This window comes from Rattus norvegicus, chromosome 7, assembly GCF_036323735.1.
Source record: "Rattus norvegicus strain BN/NHsdMcwi chromosome 7, GRCr8, whole genome shotgun sequence".
Classification (NCBI taxonomy): Eukaryota; Metazoa; Chordata; class Mammalia; order Rodentia; family Muridae; genus Rattus; species Rattus norvegicus.
In genome coordinates, this window is record NC_086025.1 from 25,386,259 (window position 1) to 25,401,163 (window position 14,905).

A 14,905-nucleotide genomic window follows, 5' to 3' on the forward strand; every position below is an offset into this window, starting at 1 on the left:
AGAAGATTAAATAGGATATAGGCATGTTGCTAGGATGGTGACCCGGCGAGATGAGAAATGTCGGTTGTCCACTGGAGACACCAAAGCCAGCATTTTATCAGTACAAAAAGATAAAATGGGCACAAACAAAATGGAGAGATCGCTTGGAGGAATTATGGGCATGGTGCATTCTTTTGTCTCTCGTTGTTACAATCAAATGTCTGTCAAAAATTGACTTGGGGGAAGGAAGACTTGTCTTAGATGGCCTCTCGTGGGGAGGGGAGCACAAGGCCAGGACGCCAGTCTCTGTGTGAGGAATACGGTCACACTCCTGAGACAAACAGGAAGCAATGAGAGGTTAATGCTGTTCTGTTTCCTTTTCTTGTTTAGTCTGAGCCACTGACCAATGGATGACCGGATTCACATTGAGGTGAGTCCTTCTCTGGAGAGGCTGTCACAGACACCCTCTGCGGTGGATGGTACCTGCCTGCTGTTCACTCGGTAGTCATCTCTGTTGAGCATATAGGATGAGGGGGTTGGCACGCTCTGTCATTCTAGATCTTGGAGTGAATGTCCAATGAAGAACAGGGGGCTACTTAATACTGTAGTATTAAGGTGGAGAAATCCGACTCTACATTAAGGCTTCAACTTTTTGCCTCTGATGGAGGCAGCTAATGAGGAAGGAAGGGAAGCCCCTCACCCTCACTGTTGATGCTCAACAGGAATTAGGGACGGAAGTCACCACGGGGACGCTGCCAGTGGAATGCACAGACAAGTTGGTATGCTTTAGAAATCCAATTTTTGGAAAAAAAAAAAAGGAGTATATGAGTTTAGTCATCTTTATCGCTTGCCAAATATGCCATAGCTTTAGCAGATATTAAAATTCTTATCAGAGTATATACAGCTAAGCATATCATCAATCAAGCACTGGGCCAGGTACACGCTCCGAAGACAAAGAGGTGGGCAGAGGGGCCTCTGTGGCTCCTGCTCCTGATGTCTTACCTACAGAGCAGATTTTAGGAATAAAGATCTATATTCCTGTATACAAACTTACATTATCTCTTTAAGGAGAAAAATAAGCTTTAAGTTACAAAGTTAACCACTCTTTTAAAAAAATCTACATTTTGGACAAGTATTTTAAGTACGTACTAAGCTCAGATACCTCACTAGGCTAAGGATCGGGGCTGAGGCACTGGATGTCATGGGCGAGCATTCTTTCCCTTAGAGAGTTCACTGTCCACCCCAAGTGGGGCAAGATTCCTCTATCCTCGGCCTGAACTCCACAGCGATAATGTTTATTCACATGAGATTGTGTGAGAATGGATTTCATCGCCTCCCTTAAATGTTTTTCTGAAATAGAAAATATTTGATATTTATCCACATAGTAGAATTCTGTTATTAGGCTCATTAAGTGTGGAGGAGAGCCAAAATGCTCTGGGGAATCAATTAAAAATAGCAAAGAGGGACGGCACGTCTGAGGGTTGCATGTGATCCAAGTCAGGGATCGGCACCATAGCCAAACTGAGTGAGAGTTGTGTGAACAGACCTGGGCAGCAGGGAGAGAGGGGCTGGGTGCATTCAGTCTGTTTGGGGAGCAAGGGAGACACGGAGCTGAGTTTCTATCACAGATACTAGTACTCACCTCAAAACTAAGGCTTAGAAACAGAGCATCAGAGACTCTCACACAACTGAGCAAGAGTAAAGGGCTTCAAGTTGCCTGGGAGAAACATCAGCTAAAGGATCTGAGTCAAACATCCCAGTCAGCACACAAAGAAAAAAAAATACCTTTATAGATTTATTATGTATACAGCATTCTGTCTGCATGTATGTCTGCAGGACAGAAGAGGGCACCAGATCCCATTACAGATGGTTGCGAGTCACCATGTGGTTGCTGGGAATTGAGCTTAGGACGTCTGGAAGAGCAGTCAGTGCTCCTAACCTCTGAGCCATCTCTCCAGCCCCACAAAAAAGAAATCTTAAATGGTTGCTCCCTTCTGTCTCAACCCAGGACAGGGACCGAGAAGAGAAATCAGAGGTCCGGGGTTATCTTGATCCCCTCATAGGGTGGACCAAGCTGTCTATTTATGACAACAAAACTATCGACTCCACTTGCTACATATTTATAATTATTTCAGTTATTTCACTAGGGAAATCCATCTGGGGTGTTGGGCGTTTGCGATGACTAGTTCTCTAAAGAGAAGAGATCGCAAACGTACTGCAAGGATAATAATCAGATTAACTAATTATGAGTTAAGAGCCATGTGTTTGTTGAACCGGCATTGAGTGTTAGGCAGTAGAGGCATACGTGGAAAGCCTTTACTCAGGTAAGAGGGTGGCATGAGGAGACAGCGTTATAAAGGCAATGAAGGAAAGTGAAACAGTAAATGTATTTGAGAAATAGTCTAAAAGGAAGTAGTGGGGGGTGTTTAAAAAAATCAAAGAACTTGATTCATTGTCCTTTAACTTTCCAAATGCATCAGGATAACCTCATGTTGCCACTGCAGGGCACGAGCGCTTTAATCTTAGTACTTTGCGTTGGAGACAAAACAAGGTGAAATTATAGGTCACGGAGGAAGACGGGAGAGGCCTTTGCAGCGTAATCCCGATGTCTACGTTTGTTCTGCAGAGTGCCAGTTCACTAGGCTATTTTTGTCATAAATTGCAGATTATTACATCTGAAACACCAAATTCTAAAAGCACTGCACACCAACCCTCAAAGCACCACTAGGGAGCATTAAAAAAAAAAAGACACTTCTAGAAGCAGTTCAGCATATATAAAAGAAAAAGGATGGTTTATGTCTCAATTCTAACACCAGGCTGTTTATAATACATCTATTTTTATGTCCACACTGAGTCTTCTGTCCTGTTGAAACCAAACTGACATAGGAGCTAGTAAACAGGAGATGCTCCATATCCATATTAAAAATTTAGAAACCAGTTAGTCGTTAGAGCCTATCAATAGTTATACGCATATATATGTTCTCTGGGAATTTTATATGCGTTTTACATATTCACACCCTAATTCCTCCCAGATCTCCCTCCTTCCCCATTCACTTAATTTGTGTCTTCGTTTATTTTTTTTTCTAACCAGCTATGTCCAATTTGTTCTGCCCATAAATTCTTGGCTGTGTGCCTTCCACTGGAGCACAGTAGATAGACCAGAGGCTACAATCTTAGAGAAAACTGAGTCTTCCTTTCTCTCCACTGTGAACAGTTGCCAACAGCTTTTTAGCAGTGGGCAAGACTTTTATGCTGACCACCTCTTTCTCTCCATGCCGGAAAAAAGTTATTTCTCTTGTTCTAGTTATCTTAGTGATGTTGTTTTAAAACATCAGCTTTATAGAATGGTGGGTTAAGAAACTTCTACAGGAAGTGGGGAGCACAGAGAGGCAAGGAAGTGGCAGTTTAATGAAACTGTTTCGTCTTTTCCCACCCACTGCACCAGAAGCTATGCTGTATCTGTGTAAGACTGATGGAGAATTAGCCAGAATTTATCCTTTCCCCCTCTGGTTCTTTTATATAAACATTAAGGCCTTGGAAGCTCCTGCTCTTAGAGAGGACCCTTAGCATCCTTAGGAGAGAGGAAAGGCTACTGAAAAAGAAATTCAGAAGTCTATCTGGCATCTCAGGAAGAGTGTGTGGATCTTCTGGAACGACAGTTATGGACAGATGTGATCCACCAAGTGGATGCTGGGAAACACACTCAGGTCCTCTGCAACAGTTGCAAGTCCTCTTATTTGCAGAGCCATCTCTCTGGCACCATGGCGGGATCTTATTTGGAACTTTATATAACACTCACAAATTTGTATTCCCCTACTCGATTCCTAAGAGATATTCATAAAGAGGTAATCACTTAAAGCCAGCAAATAGATAACAACATCAGACAAATACATCTTTAATTGAGGTCTCCTAATGGCCAGTTGCTATAAAAAATAATTCCTTATGAACTATTATTTCATTTCGATGCAATTTAATTCAGTCCTAAGAACACATCGATTAAGTTCATCTCCAGCATTTACACGAAACCAAATTTTGTCCGTGGAAACTTTTTTTTTAATTCTTTGAAAACTATCTATCATCTTTTATAGCAAATGAAATAATTATGTACTTTTATAACTTTGCATGAAAAGCCACTTTACTGTCCCTTGTCTATTCATTTGATTTTATCATCCTCCTGGGGGAAGTTTTTCTTTTTTATTCAGTAATATGAAGGATTGACCATCCAGAACAAGTAACCCTTCCTCGTATATTCTTAATTAAAACCATTTCTCTCCAATGTAGTGTAATCTCCATCTCAATATGTTTAAAGCTAGAACAGAGCTCATTCATAGAGGGATGCAATGAAGGCTGCGGCTGCCTCCATTCTAATTTGACCTCCAACATTTGTCCGAATTCTTTGTTAATTTTCCCATCTTCAATTATCCCACGTGAAACAATAAACAATTCATCATCTTCTAAAATCAAGAAAACAGTACAGTGGTGTGGAAGGACAATAAAAAGGACGAGGACTATTCATAAGAAATTTAGCCTGACATGTTCAGAAGGACAGCACTTGCCAGGTATTTACAAAGTCCTGAGACAATCCTCAGACACACGCCCACACACATGCGCACACATACACGCACACACACTCTCTCACATGCACAGAAATCGGTGCAGAGATGTAATGTCTCTAATTAAAAAGTAGGAAAAAAAATCTGCAGTTGCTTTTCCTGAAATGTTCTTCGAATGTAAATCCTTCAAGATCAGCATCAAGAGACAGCATCATCTAGAATTCGCTGTTAATGAAACGAGTCATATCACCTGCTCAGTGCTTAATCTATAATTGAGCAAGTGTGTTGATCCAACGTGATTCTGAGTGACAGCTGTTAAAGACGAAAACGTGTAAAAAGACCCCTCTCACTGATAACTACTATGTGTAGTCGCTTCTAGGACATGGCCTCTCATCAATGACTCCAAGACAACATGGTTTTGGTTTTGGCTTAGTGGGTCAACATGTAGTTCTTATTTCTTGCATTTGAGCATAGGAACAATAATTGTTTTTTAAATGATTTTTTTCACTGTTTATAGTTAATCTAAACCTAATACTTTTTAAATATTTTTAAAATAGCATACCATTATAAACATGCAGAATTCTCCAAAGATCCCAATTCTGTGGTTCAGACTCACGAGGTAACGCTACTTACTAGTCTCTCTGTGTTTCAAAATTATTTTGAACAATACCTCGTTTATGACATGGATTTATCATTATTTTGAGTTTGAAAGTGTCTAAGCTGCCAATTTTTTTACCCTTCCCCAATATTATAACGGTTTTTCCTCTTGTGAATTTAAAATTCGAGTGAAACTTACTTTCTTGTATTGCATTAAGAATCTCTGAAAAGTCCACATCGCTCTTTGGGCCGTCGGACAGTGTTTGCATATCCAGCTGATGGTTTTGCAAATCCACTCCACCTTCTAGAGAAATAAAAGATATCCATGGAGTTTGCACTGCTTATAGGAGGGCCCCACATTAGGGTCCCAGAGAGAAGGGACATCAACATCTAAAGTGAACAGGTGATTGGCTTGCTATTGATCCCACCTCTTAGATAACTGCCTTAAAAGGAAAGGGACACAATCTCGTCACTCTTTGTGTGTCAAAAATGTTCCCCCTGGAAAAAATAAAACAACTACTTTAAATAATGCAACATGCTTCACGGTGTTTACTGGCATTTTTCCTAACTGAAACAAAACTTCAGCTTTCAATCGAAGAAATTTAAAATTATTCTTCTCTTCTCTAGGTAGATAAAATGTGACATTTCACAAAACACTCTATGATGCTGCTCTCTTCTTCTGGAAGCATTTGCTTTCCTAATATGACAGGAAACAGGGTGTCAATATTTCCCTTCTCACAGCAACATGTATTCTAACTGTGACGAGATCCTTCAATCTATGTTACAAAATAATTCAGCCTCTTAAGGGACCTTTGTGGGATCAGATCATCTGAGTATGTGCTAAAGAAAGAAGGTTGATCTCTACTACTCCACACTCCCACACAGCACTTAGGCCAAAGAAAAGAAGAGACAGTCCAAGAAGTAGGTTATCATTAGCAATGCTTCTTTAAAAAAACAGTATTCTTCTCTCATATAATACATCCCTCTCATAAATACCTACCACATCTTCCCCTTCCTTCACTCTTCCCAGTCCTCCTCAACCTTCCCTCTCTCTCAGAACCACTCCTCTTCCAGAGAAGAGTAGGCTAGGCTTCCCAGTGACATCAACCAAACACGGCACAAGAGACAATAAGACCAGGCACAAACGCTCACATCAAGGCTGGGCAAGGGAACCCACTAGGAGGAAAAACGTCCAAGAGCAGGCAAAAGAGTCTGAAACACCCCTAATTTCATTGCCAGGAGTCCCACAAAACACCAAGCCAACAACCATAACATGCATGCAGGGGACCTAACACAAATCCATGCAGACTCTGTGACTGCCATTTCAGTCTCTGTGAGGTCCTGTGAGTCCTGCTTAATTGATATTGAAAGCTGTGCTCTCCCTGTGTCCTCGACCTTTCTGTCTCTTAAAGTTTCTCTTCCCCTTCTTCTGCTGGGTTCCCTGAGCTCTGAGGGGAGGGATCCAATGGAGACAGGGCTGGAGCAATGGTTCAGCCTTTAAACTCCAGGCTCACAGCCAAACAACGCTTATTAATAAGAGTGCATCTAATTTTCAGAATCTACAAAGCCTAAAATACATTGGTGATAAATGAATAAAATGAATATGCCATAGCACGCAATGTGTGTGTTTTAAAGAAACAATCGTTTTATATCTGCATATAGGTAGACGATAGATAGGTAGATAGGAAGATAGATAGGTAGGTAGGTAGGTAGATAGGTAGGTAGGTAGATAGATAGATAGATAGATAGATAGATAGATAGATAGATAGATAGATAGTCTCATACATTTTCAGTTACAATCCCCAAATTATAATAAGTCCCTGTTATTGCCTTACATGAATGCTCATGAATCACTTAATACAGCAGTGAGTGACACTTCAGAGGAAGGTAACACTGCATGCTGCAGCCCCAGCTCATAGAACAGGGCCTCATGCAAAGCCTGCCCTCAGCAAGTGGGAGCTGGATGAGTGAGCGAAGCCATGCAGTGATTGTGAGACAGTGGAGTTAAAACAAAGCTAACGCCAGCGTTGAAATTCTGATTAGCTCACACCAACCCTTTCCAGTTCTTAGTCCCCCCACCTATAAAAGATGGTTGATGAATAGAGCCTCATAATGTAGTGCAAAATTAAAGGGAGGAATGTATGGGAAGCTCTTAGCTGCCACAGTGGATATTTAGTAAAGGGGAAGATCTGTGGTACCCTTCCCAGTAATTCATTACAGCAACACTGTTGTCTATGCAAAGTATCGCTACCTATTGAATTGCGGGGACCCTAAGTGTACATCCCAGGAACTGTCAGGAACTTTTGTTTAATACTATAGACACTTCACTGAACTTTTCAGATTCATGTGCACCATTGGTTTGTTGCAAAGTCTCAAGTCATGCGTGGGATAGCCTCTCTGGACAAATAAACATTTTATGGAGCTGTCCCACAAGGCAAACAACACATTTATCTTTTCCTTCCATGGTCAGAGAAAAGTTCTCATGGCCTTTAACCTCTGGTTCTATCTGTAGTCAAGCATCTCCCATTGAAGACAGCAAAACAACCAATCAGTACCAACCAATCATTTGCCACAGAGGCCACCAAGAGTGCAGGTATAGAGAAACTATCGCAAGTATAATAAAAAGAGTATGCATTGATATGACTGACTAGGACAGGAATAAAATAGTTCAACAAGTACAGAACTTATCTACAAAAAGTTAAGTCATTAAATTTTAGTCTTTGCATTTTGCTTCTCACAATAAACATACAACATGGTTAAAGATGCTTAAAAGTTTTGGACTGGTCCAGGGAAAGGTGAAAATTATTTCAACTTTAGAAATCAAAACTGACAGCTGGACCGCAAATACTAAGTCATACATACTATTCGATTGGAAAGAGGTCCTAAATTCACACAACTTCAAAAAGTATGAAAAAGGTGGTTCCAAATTGCCATCTTCATGGTATAACCTAAAGATCGTAGCAGGAACCCTAAGACTTAGGCATCTTTCCTCTTGTACCATAGAACAGACATGGTGTAAAGTGCTAATGTGAACTTTCAACCACACATCACTCATTCCACACCCAAATGATGAAGACTTTCCTAGCTGGAGAGAGACCAGAGCACGAGGATGCTTTCCAATGAATATTTGAAAAGTGACTATCTCTAGTTTTAGCATGAACTGACTGACAACCAATAACTTTAATGTATAAAATGCAATATGTCCACTCTGTGCCTATTTGCATATTTACTGTTACTTATGTGGTTTTTGATGTGATTACTACAATGTTAAAAAAAATCTGAGACACTTAATAGTCATAAGCAACTTTGACTTGGGACCAAAATAACACAGCATGGGATTGTCCGTGAGGCAAGATGGGAAGAAAGGACAGAGTCAGACCAAACATTTTTCAAATTATTATTATATACGTATGAGAGTTTTTCTGTCTGCATGTTTGTAAACTATGTGTGTGCCTAGCGCCTGAGGAGGCCAGAAGAGAACACTAGATCCCTTGGAACAGCAGTTACAGATGGATATAAGCTGGTATGAATACTGGGAATGTAATTGAGTCCTCTGTCAGAGCCTCAAGTACTCTTTTAACTGGTGAGTCATCTCTCCAGCTCCTCATATGAAATACTTTTAAGTTATAATAAACATTCAACCAAATACAGTTCTGTGGAGACAAAACTAGTTCAAAAGATAAACCAAAAACATTCCTCAAAGGTATGAAAAAAAAACTGCACAATTTTAACAAACTAAAAGGCCATGAAGTCTGTAAGATCTCCAAGTTTGGCTTTTATTCTTCACATGCTTGACGGATAGGAGTGGTTATATATCAGCTCTTCGTGGTTCTTCTGCCTGAGTAAAGCCAAACACAGAGCCAACAAGAGCAACTTTGCAACGGCATTTACATTCAATAAATGCCCTCCATCTGGGCAAACAACATGTCAAAAATTCACTTCAGATTTGGATCTAGCTTGGCTATTAGCCGAATGCTTATGTACAAGAGAAACAAAAAAGTCAGCTTCAAACATGACTTTCTTAGTGAACAGTCAATGGAATGGCTTTCCCACCTCACACCTGCCTAAAGACAGCCAACTCTACAGAGAATGTTCCGTCACGTTCTATGTTCCAGAGGGAAGTTTTTCTTGTTGCTGATATATAGTGAACATAATGTTTCCTTCTATTGAGCCCATGAAGCTATTTCTTCTTTATATTTTCTCTAATGTATATTTACCATAAAAATCGGGTCCATATCACAAAATGAAAAACGCAGAGAATATAAGGAATGCTAGTCCTTCTGTTCGTCTAGATTTGTTCCATCACAGTTAGCATCCTCAGTAGAACTGGAGCGCACTGCAGCCTCAGAGCACACTGGGTCCACTCTTTACCTTCTTTACCTCCTACGATACCCAGAACAAGGCACTGACTACAGCTGTTGCTCAGTTGAGGCCTGCAGTGAGAATTCTAGTCTCTTTAAAGACTCAGTGATGTTACCTGAATATGTTTTTGTTTTAATCCCAGGTGTGGGATTAGAGGGTGCTTCACAGCAGGTGATTATGCTTTGCCTCCTGCACTAGCAGAGGTGTGACTTTTGCCAACTGCAGATAGTTTAATTCTGGGAACTCTGAAGAGGGTATAAATGGGAAAGCCTGAGAGGGACTGTGGTGGCTGCTGCTTTTCTTGCTGCTGCATTTGCTATTGTTTGTTACTGCTGGATTGCTGGGTGTTCTGACGATGAAGACTGGACTTGTCCCAAGGAACCTAATGCTGTTAATCGATAAGTACCCTACAGAGGTTTATGCCCCCTTTCCTCACATATCTTCTTTCTCTCCTACTTGTGTGCAGGGGGAAGGGATTAGTGTAGGAATGGAGGTAGAGGCATAAGAACTGAATAAAATAGCTAAAAGAAATACACCAATAAGGCCTTTTAAGTACAATTTTTCCCAATCCTCTAATCTCCCTACTTAATACCAAGATGTAAGAAAATGCTACAAGGACCCTGCTACTTAAAAGAAAAAGGGTATCTTGATAGGCTATATATACACAGCTGTGAAAGACATATGAAAAAGCATTTGTCTGCACTTTATATAAAAATCTTTTTATCCATATATTTTTCATTCATTACATAATAATTCATATACATGAAATTATATATATACACACATACATGAAATTGGGTGTAGATATGAACATACTTCACTGTATATATGTATATATAAATATAATTAAATGTGTATATAATGTATACTTATATGTGTATTGTATAGTATATATGATGTATAATACATATAATATGTGTATAGTGTATATATATACACACACACATATAAAATCAAGTATATTCATATCTATCTCCCCTAATTCCCTACACGAACTCTGCTCATACACTTCAACACACCCCTCTCTGCACTGCATATCTATCTATCTATCTATCTATCTATCTATCTATCTATCTATCTATCTGTAAACACAGTAAGAATGATCAGTACTGCCCATATGTGCATGGGTCTGGAAACGATTCACTGCAGCATGAAACATGCCAGTGGTCTCAATAAAGAATGATCTGTCGACCACTCTTCGGTAAGGGGTGGGCCTAAAGATCGCCTACCCCACATATGGCAGGATTTGGGATACCTGATTTTGTACAGTAACCACGAACACTATGAGATCTGGGGGTGTGATAGCCACATTGTATCTAGAAGATAGCATTTCACAGCATCCTTCCCTATTCTTTCAGCCTCCTGCTTTCCGAGTCTTGGTAGCAGCTTCCATATCGATTGATGCTTCCGTGTGGCTTTCCCGTGCATCCTTGGTTTTGGTTAACACGCCCATTACCTTCATCTCCCCTACCCCGCAGCCTCCGTCCCTGTCTAATCCTTTAATTGTATTCTCCTTCTTTTCTCTTTTCACAGGTTTCCTTTCTCCTTCAACTTATATATTTTCAGGCTGAGCTGTGAGATAGTAGGCTTCATATGACTTTCATATAATCTTCAGTCGCTGGTTCCCCCTACGTCCCCAGTCCCTTCTATCTCACTACTGTCCTGTCCCACTTACCATGTCCTGTGCTCTTTTCCCCACCAAATGCCTCATTCTACTTCCCTGGTTTCTACTTGTGTTCTACGTTAACTATAGGAAACGAAATATTTAAATCAGGATCTGTATATGAGAGAAAAGGTGGCATTTGTCTTTCTTGGCCTGAGTTACCTCACTCAGTCTAATTCCTTCTAGTGCCGTCAATTGACCAGGCAATTCTTGAGTTTACTCTTCTCTGCAGCTGAGTAAAATCCCATTGTGTATGTAGGTCATGTTTTTCTAATCCATTCATCTGATGATGGGCATGTACCTTATTCCATTTCTAGCTATTGTGAATACTGGGGCAATGAACATGGATACATTCTCTGTAGTCGAATATAAAGTAGTGTGAGTATATGCCAAGGAGTGGCATATCTGGGTCACATGCCAATTCCATTTCTAGTTTGTAAGAAACTTCCAAACTGGTTTTCAAAGTGAAGTGAGTATATTAGTGTATTCTTTGACCAGTAGATTCTATTTTCCTCTCAACATATGCCTGACAGTATTTTTTGTTATTTGAGTTCCTGATTATAGCTGTTCTGACTGGGGTGAGGTACACTATTTTTTTAAAGCATAATATTATTATTTGGCACCACATTCTTTTAAACATCATGCTTCTTATAGTGTTTCTCAATTCAAATTTCTTTTTAAAAAGAAGGTATAAAAGGTACTTTAAAAAAGTGTAGGGCTGGGGATTTAGCTCAGTGGTAGAGCGCTTACCTAGGAAGCGCAAAGCCCTGGGTTCGGTCCCCAGCTCAAAAAAAAAAAAAGTGTAACACTGTGCATTTTAATCAGTGGCTTGTACTAGGTGTCTAATACTAATACTCGATTTTGTATTATAAGTGTAAGTTTTAGAATGACAAGTGATAAAACAATAATGCTATTTGACACACACACACACACACACACACACACACACACACACACACCTCCCTAAATATAGCCTGCTCAGTTTGTATGTTTTTTTTATTAATTGTTATACACACAAACATATACATATGAAATCAGGATCAGATAAACCATCTAAACAGTCCCACAACCCTAAAGAAATAGAAGCAGTCATTAAAAATCCCCAAACAAAAAAAAGCCCATGACCAGTTTGGTTTAGTGTAGAATTCTATCAGACTTTCACAGAAGACCTAATACCATTACTCTCCAAACTATTTGACAAAATAGAAACAGAAAGAATGCTACCCAATTCCTTCTATAAAGCCACAATTACACTAATACCCAGAAAAGAAAGAAATTTTGAGACCAATTTCCCTTATGAATATTGATGCAAAAATACTCAATATAATTCTCACAAACCGAGTCTTAAGAATACATCAAAATGATCATAGGCCATGATCAAGTAGGCTTCATCTCAGGGATGCAGGGATGGTTCAATATATGGAATATAATCCACTATATAAACATATTCAAAGAAAAAACCTCATGATCATCTCATTAGATGCTAAGAAAGCATTTGACAGAATTCAAGGCCCCTTCATGATAAAAGTCTTGGAAAGATCAGAAATTCAAGGCTCATACCTAAACATAGGGAAAGCAATATACAGCAAACCAGTAGCCAACATCAAATTAAATGGAAAATTGAAGCAATCCCACTAAAATCATGGACTAGACAAGGCTGCCCACTCTCTCTCTCTACCTAATAAATATAGCACTTGAAGTCCTAGCCGGAGCAATTAGATAACAAAAAGAGATACAAATTAGAAAGGAAGACATCAAATTATCATTATTTGCAGATGATATGATAGTATACTTAAGTGACCCCAAAAATTCCACCAGAGAACTCCTACAGCTGAACAACTTCAGCAAAGTGACTGGATATAAAATTAACTCAAACAAATAAATAGCCTTCCTCTACACAAAAGAGAAACAGACTGAGAAAGAAATTAGGGACACAATAGTCACAATTTAAAATACCTCAGTGTGACTCTAACCAAGCAAGTGAAAGATCTGTATGACAAGAACTTCAAGTCTCTGAAGAAAGAAATTGAAGAAGATCTCAGAAGATGGAAAGATCTCCCTTGCTCATGGATTGGCAGGATTAATATAGTAAAAATGGCCATCTTGCCAAAAGTCATCTAGATTCAATGCAATCCCTATCAAAATTCCAATTCAATTCTTCATAGAGTTAGAAAGAGCAATTTTCACGTTCATTTTGAATAACAAAAAACACAGGATAGTAAAAACTATTCTCAACAATTAAAAAAAAACCTTCTGGGGGATTCACCACCTGTATTACAGAGCAATAGTGATAAAAACTGTATGATATTGGTACAGAAACAGACAGGTAGTTCAGTGGAATAGAATTGAAGACCCAAAAATGAACCCACACACCTATGATCATTTACTTGATCTTTGACAAAAGAGCTAAAACCATCCAGTAAGGAAAAAAAGACAACATGTTCAACAAATGGTACTGGTTCAACTAGAGTAGAGGTCAGCATGTAGAAGAATGCAAATCATTCCATTCTTATTGCCTTGTACAAAGCCCAAGTCCAAGTGGATCAAGGAGCTCCACATAAAACCAGATACACTCAAACTAATAGAAGAGAAAGTGGGCAAGAGCCTTGAACACTTGGGAACAGGGGGAAATTTCCTGAACAAAACACCAATGGCTTATGCTCTAAGATCAAGAATCAACAAATGGGACCTCATAAAAAAAGACAAAGGACACTGTCAATAGGACAGAATGGCAATCAACAGATTAGGAAAAGATCTTTACCAATTCTACATTGGATAGATGGCTAATATCTAATGTATACAAAGAACTCAAGAAGTTAGACTCCAGAGAATCAAATAATCCTATTTAAAAATGGACTACAGAGCTAAACAAAGAATTCTCAGCTGAGGAATACCAAATGTCTGAGAAGCACCTAAAGAAATGGAGGAAGAGGAACACTCCTCCATTGTTGGTGGGATTGCAAACTGGTACAACCATTCTGGAAATCAGTCTGGAGAATCCTCAGAAAATTGGACATTGAACTGCCTGAGGATCCAGCTATACCTCTCTTGGGCATATACCCAAAAGATGCCCCAACATATAAAAAAGACACGTGCTCCACTATGTTCATTGCAGCCTTATTTATAATAGCCAGAAGCTGGAAAGAACCCAGATGCCCTTCAACAGAGGAATGGATACAGAAAATGTGGTACATCTACACAATGGAATATTACTCAGCTATCAAAAACAACGACTTTATGAAATTCGTAGGCAAATGGTTGGAACTGGAAAACATCATCCTGAGTGAGCTAACCCAATCACAGAAAGACATACATGGTATGCACTCATTGATAAGTGGCTATTAGCCCAAATGCTTGAATTACCCTAGATGCCTAGAACAAATGAAACCCAAGACGGATGATCAAAATGTGAATGCTTCACTCCTTCTTTAAAAGGGGAACAAGAATACCCTTGGCAGGGAAGAGAGAGGCAAAGATTAAAACAGAGACTGAAGGAACACCCATTCAGAGTCTGCCCCACATGTGGCCCATACATATATAGCCACCCAATTAGACAAGATGGATGAAGCAAAGAAGTGCAGACCGACAGGAGCCGGATGTAGATCGCTCCTGAGAGACACAGCCAGAATACAGCAAATACAGAGGCGAATGCCAGCAGCAAACCACTGAACTGAGAATAGGACCCCCGTTGAAGGAATCAGAGAAAGAACTGGAAGAGCTTGAAGGGGCTCGAGACTCCATATGTACAACA

At 39.6% G+C, this 14,905-nt stretch overlaps 1 protein-coding gene across 9 annotated transcripts in view; it reads right to left on the minus strand.

Annotated features, from left to right (window-relative positions):
* The window catches only part of Ano4 (anoctamin 4), a 409,423-nt gene that overhangs the window by 169,870 nt on the left and 224,648 nt on the right, over positions 1–14,905 (minus strand). For 7 of the 9 annotated variants that reach the window (NM_001106778.2, NM_001395725.1, XM_039078690.2 and 4 more), the window contains one exon: positions 5,329–5,433. The exons of the other annotated variants lie outside the window; for them this stretch is intronic. Coding sequence is in view for 6 of the 7 variants with exons in the window: in NM_001395725.1 (NP_001382654.1) it covers positions 5,329–5,433 (105 nt within the window). In the remaining variant the exon portion in view is untranslated. The remainder of the gene's footprint in view (positions 1–5,328; positions 5,434–14,905) is intronic. 9 annotated transcript variants of the gene reach the window in all.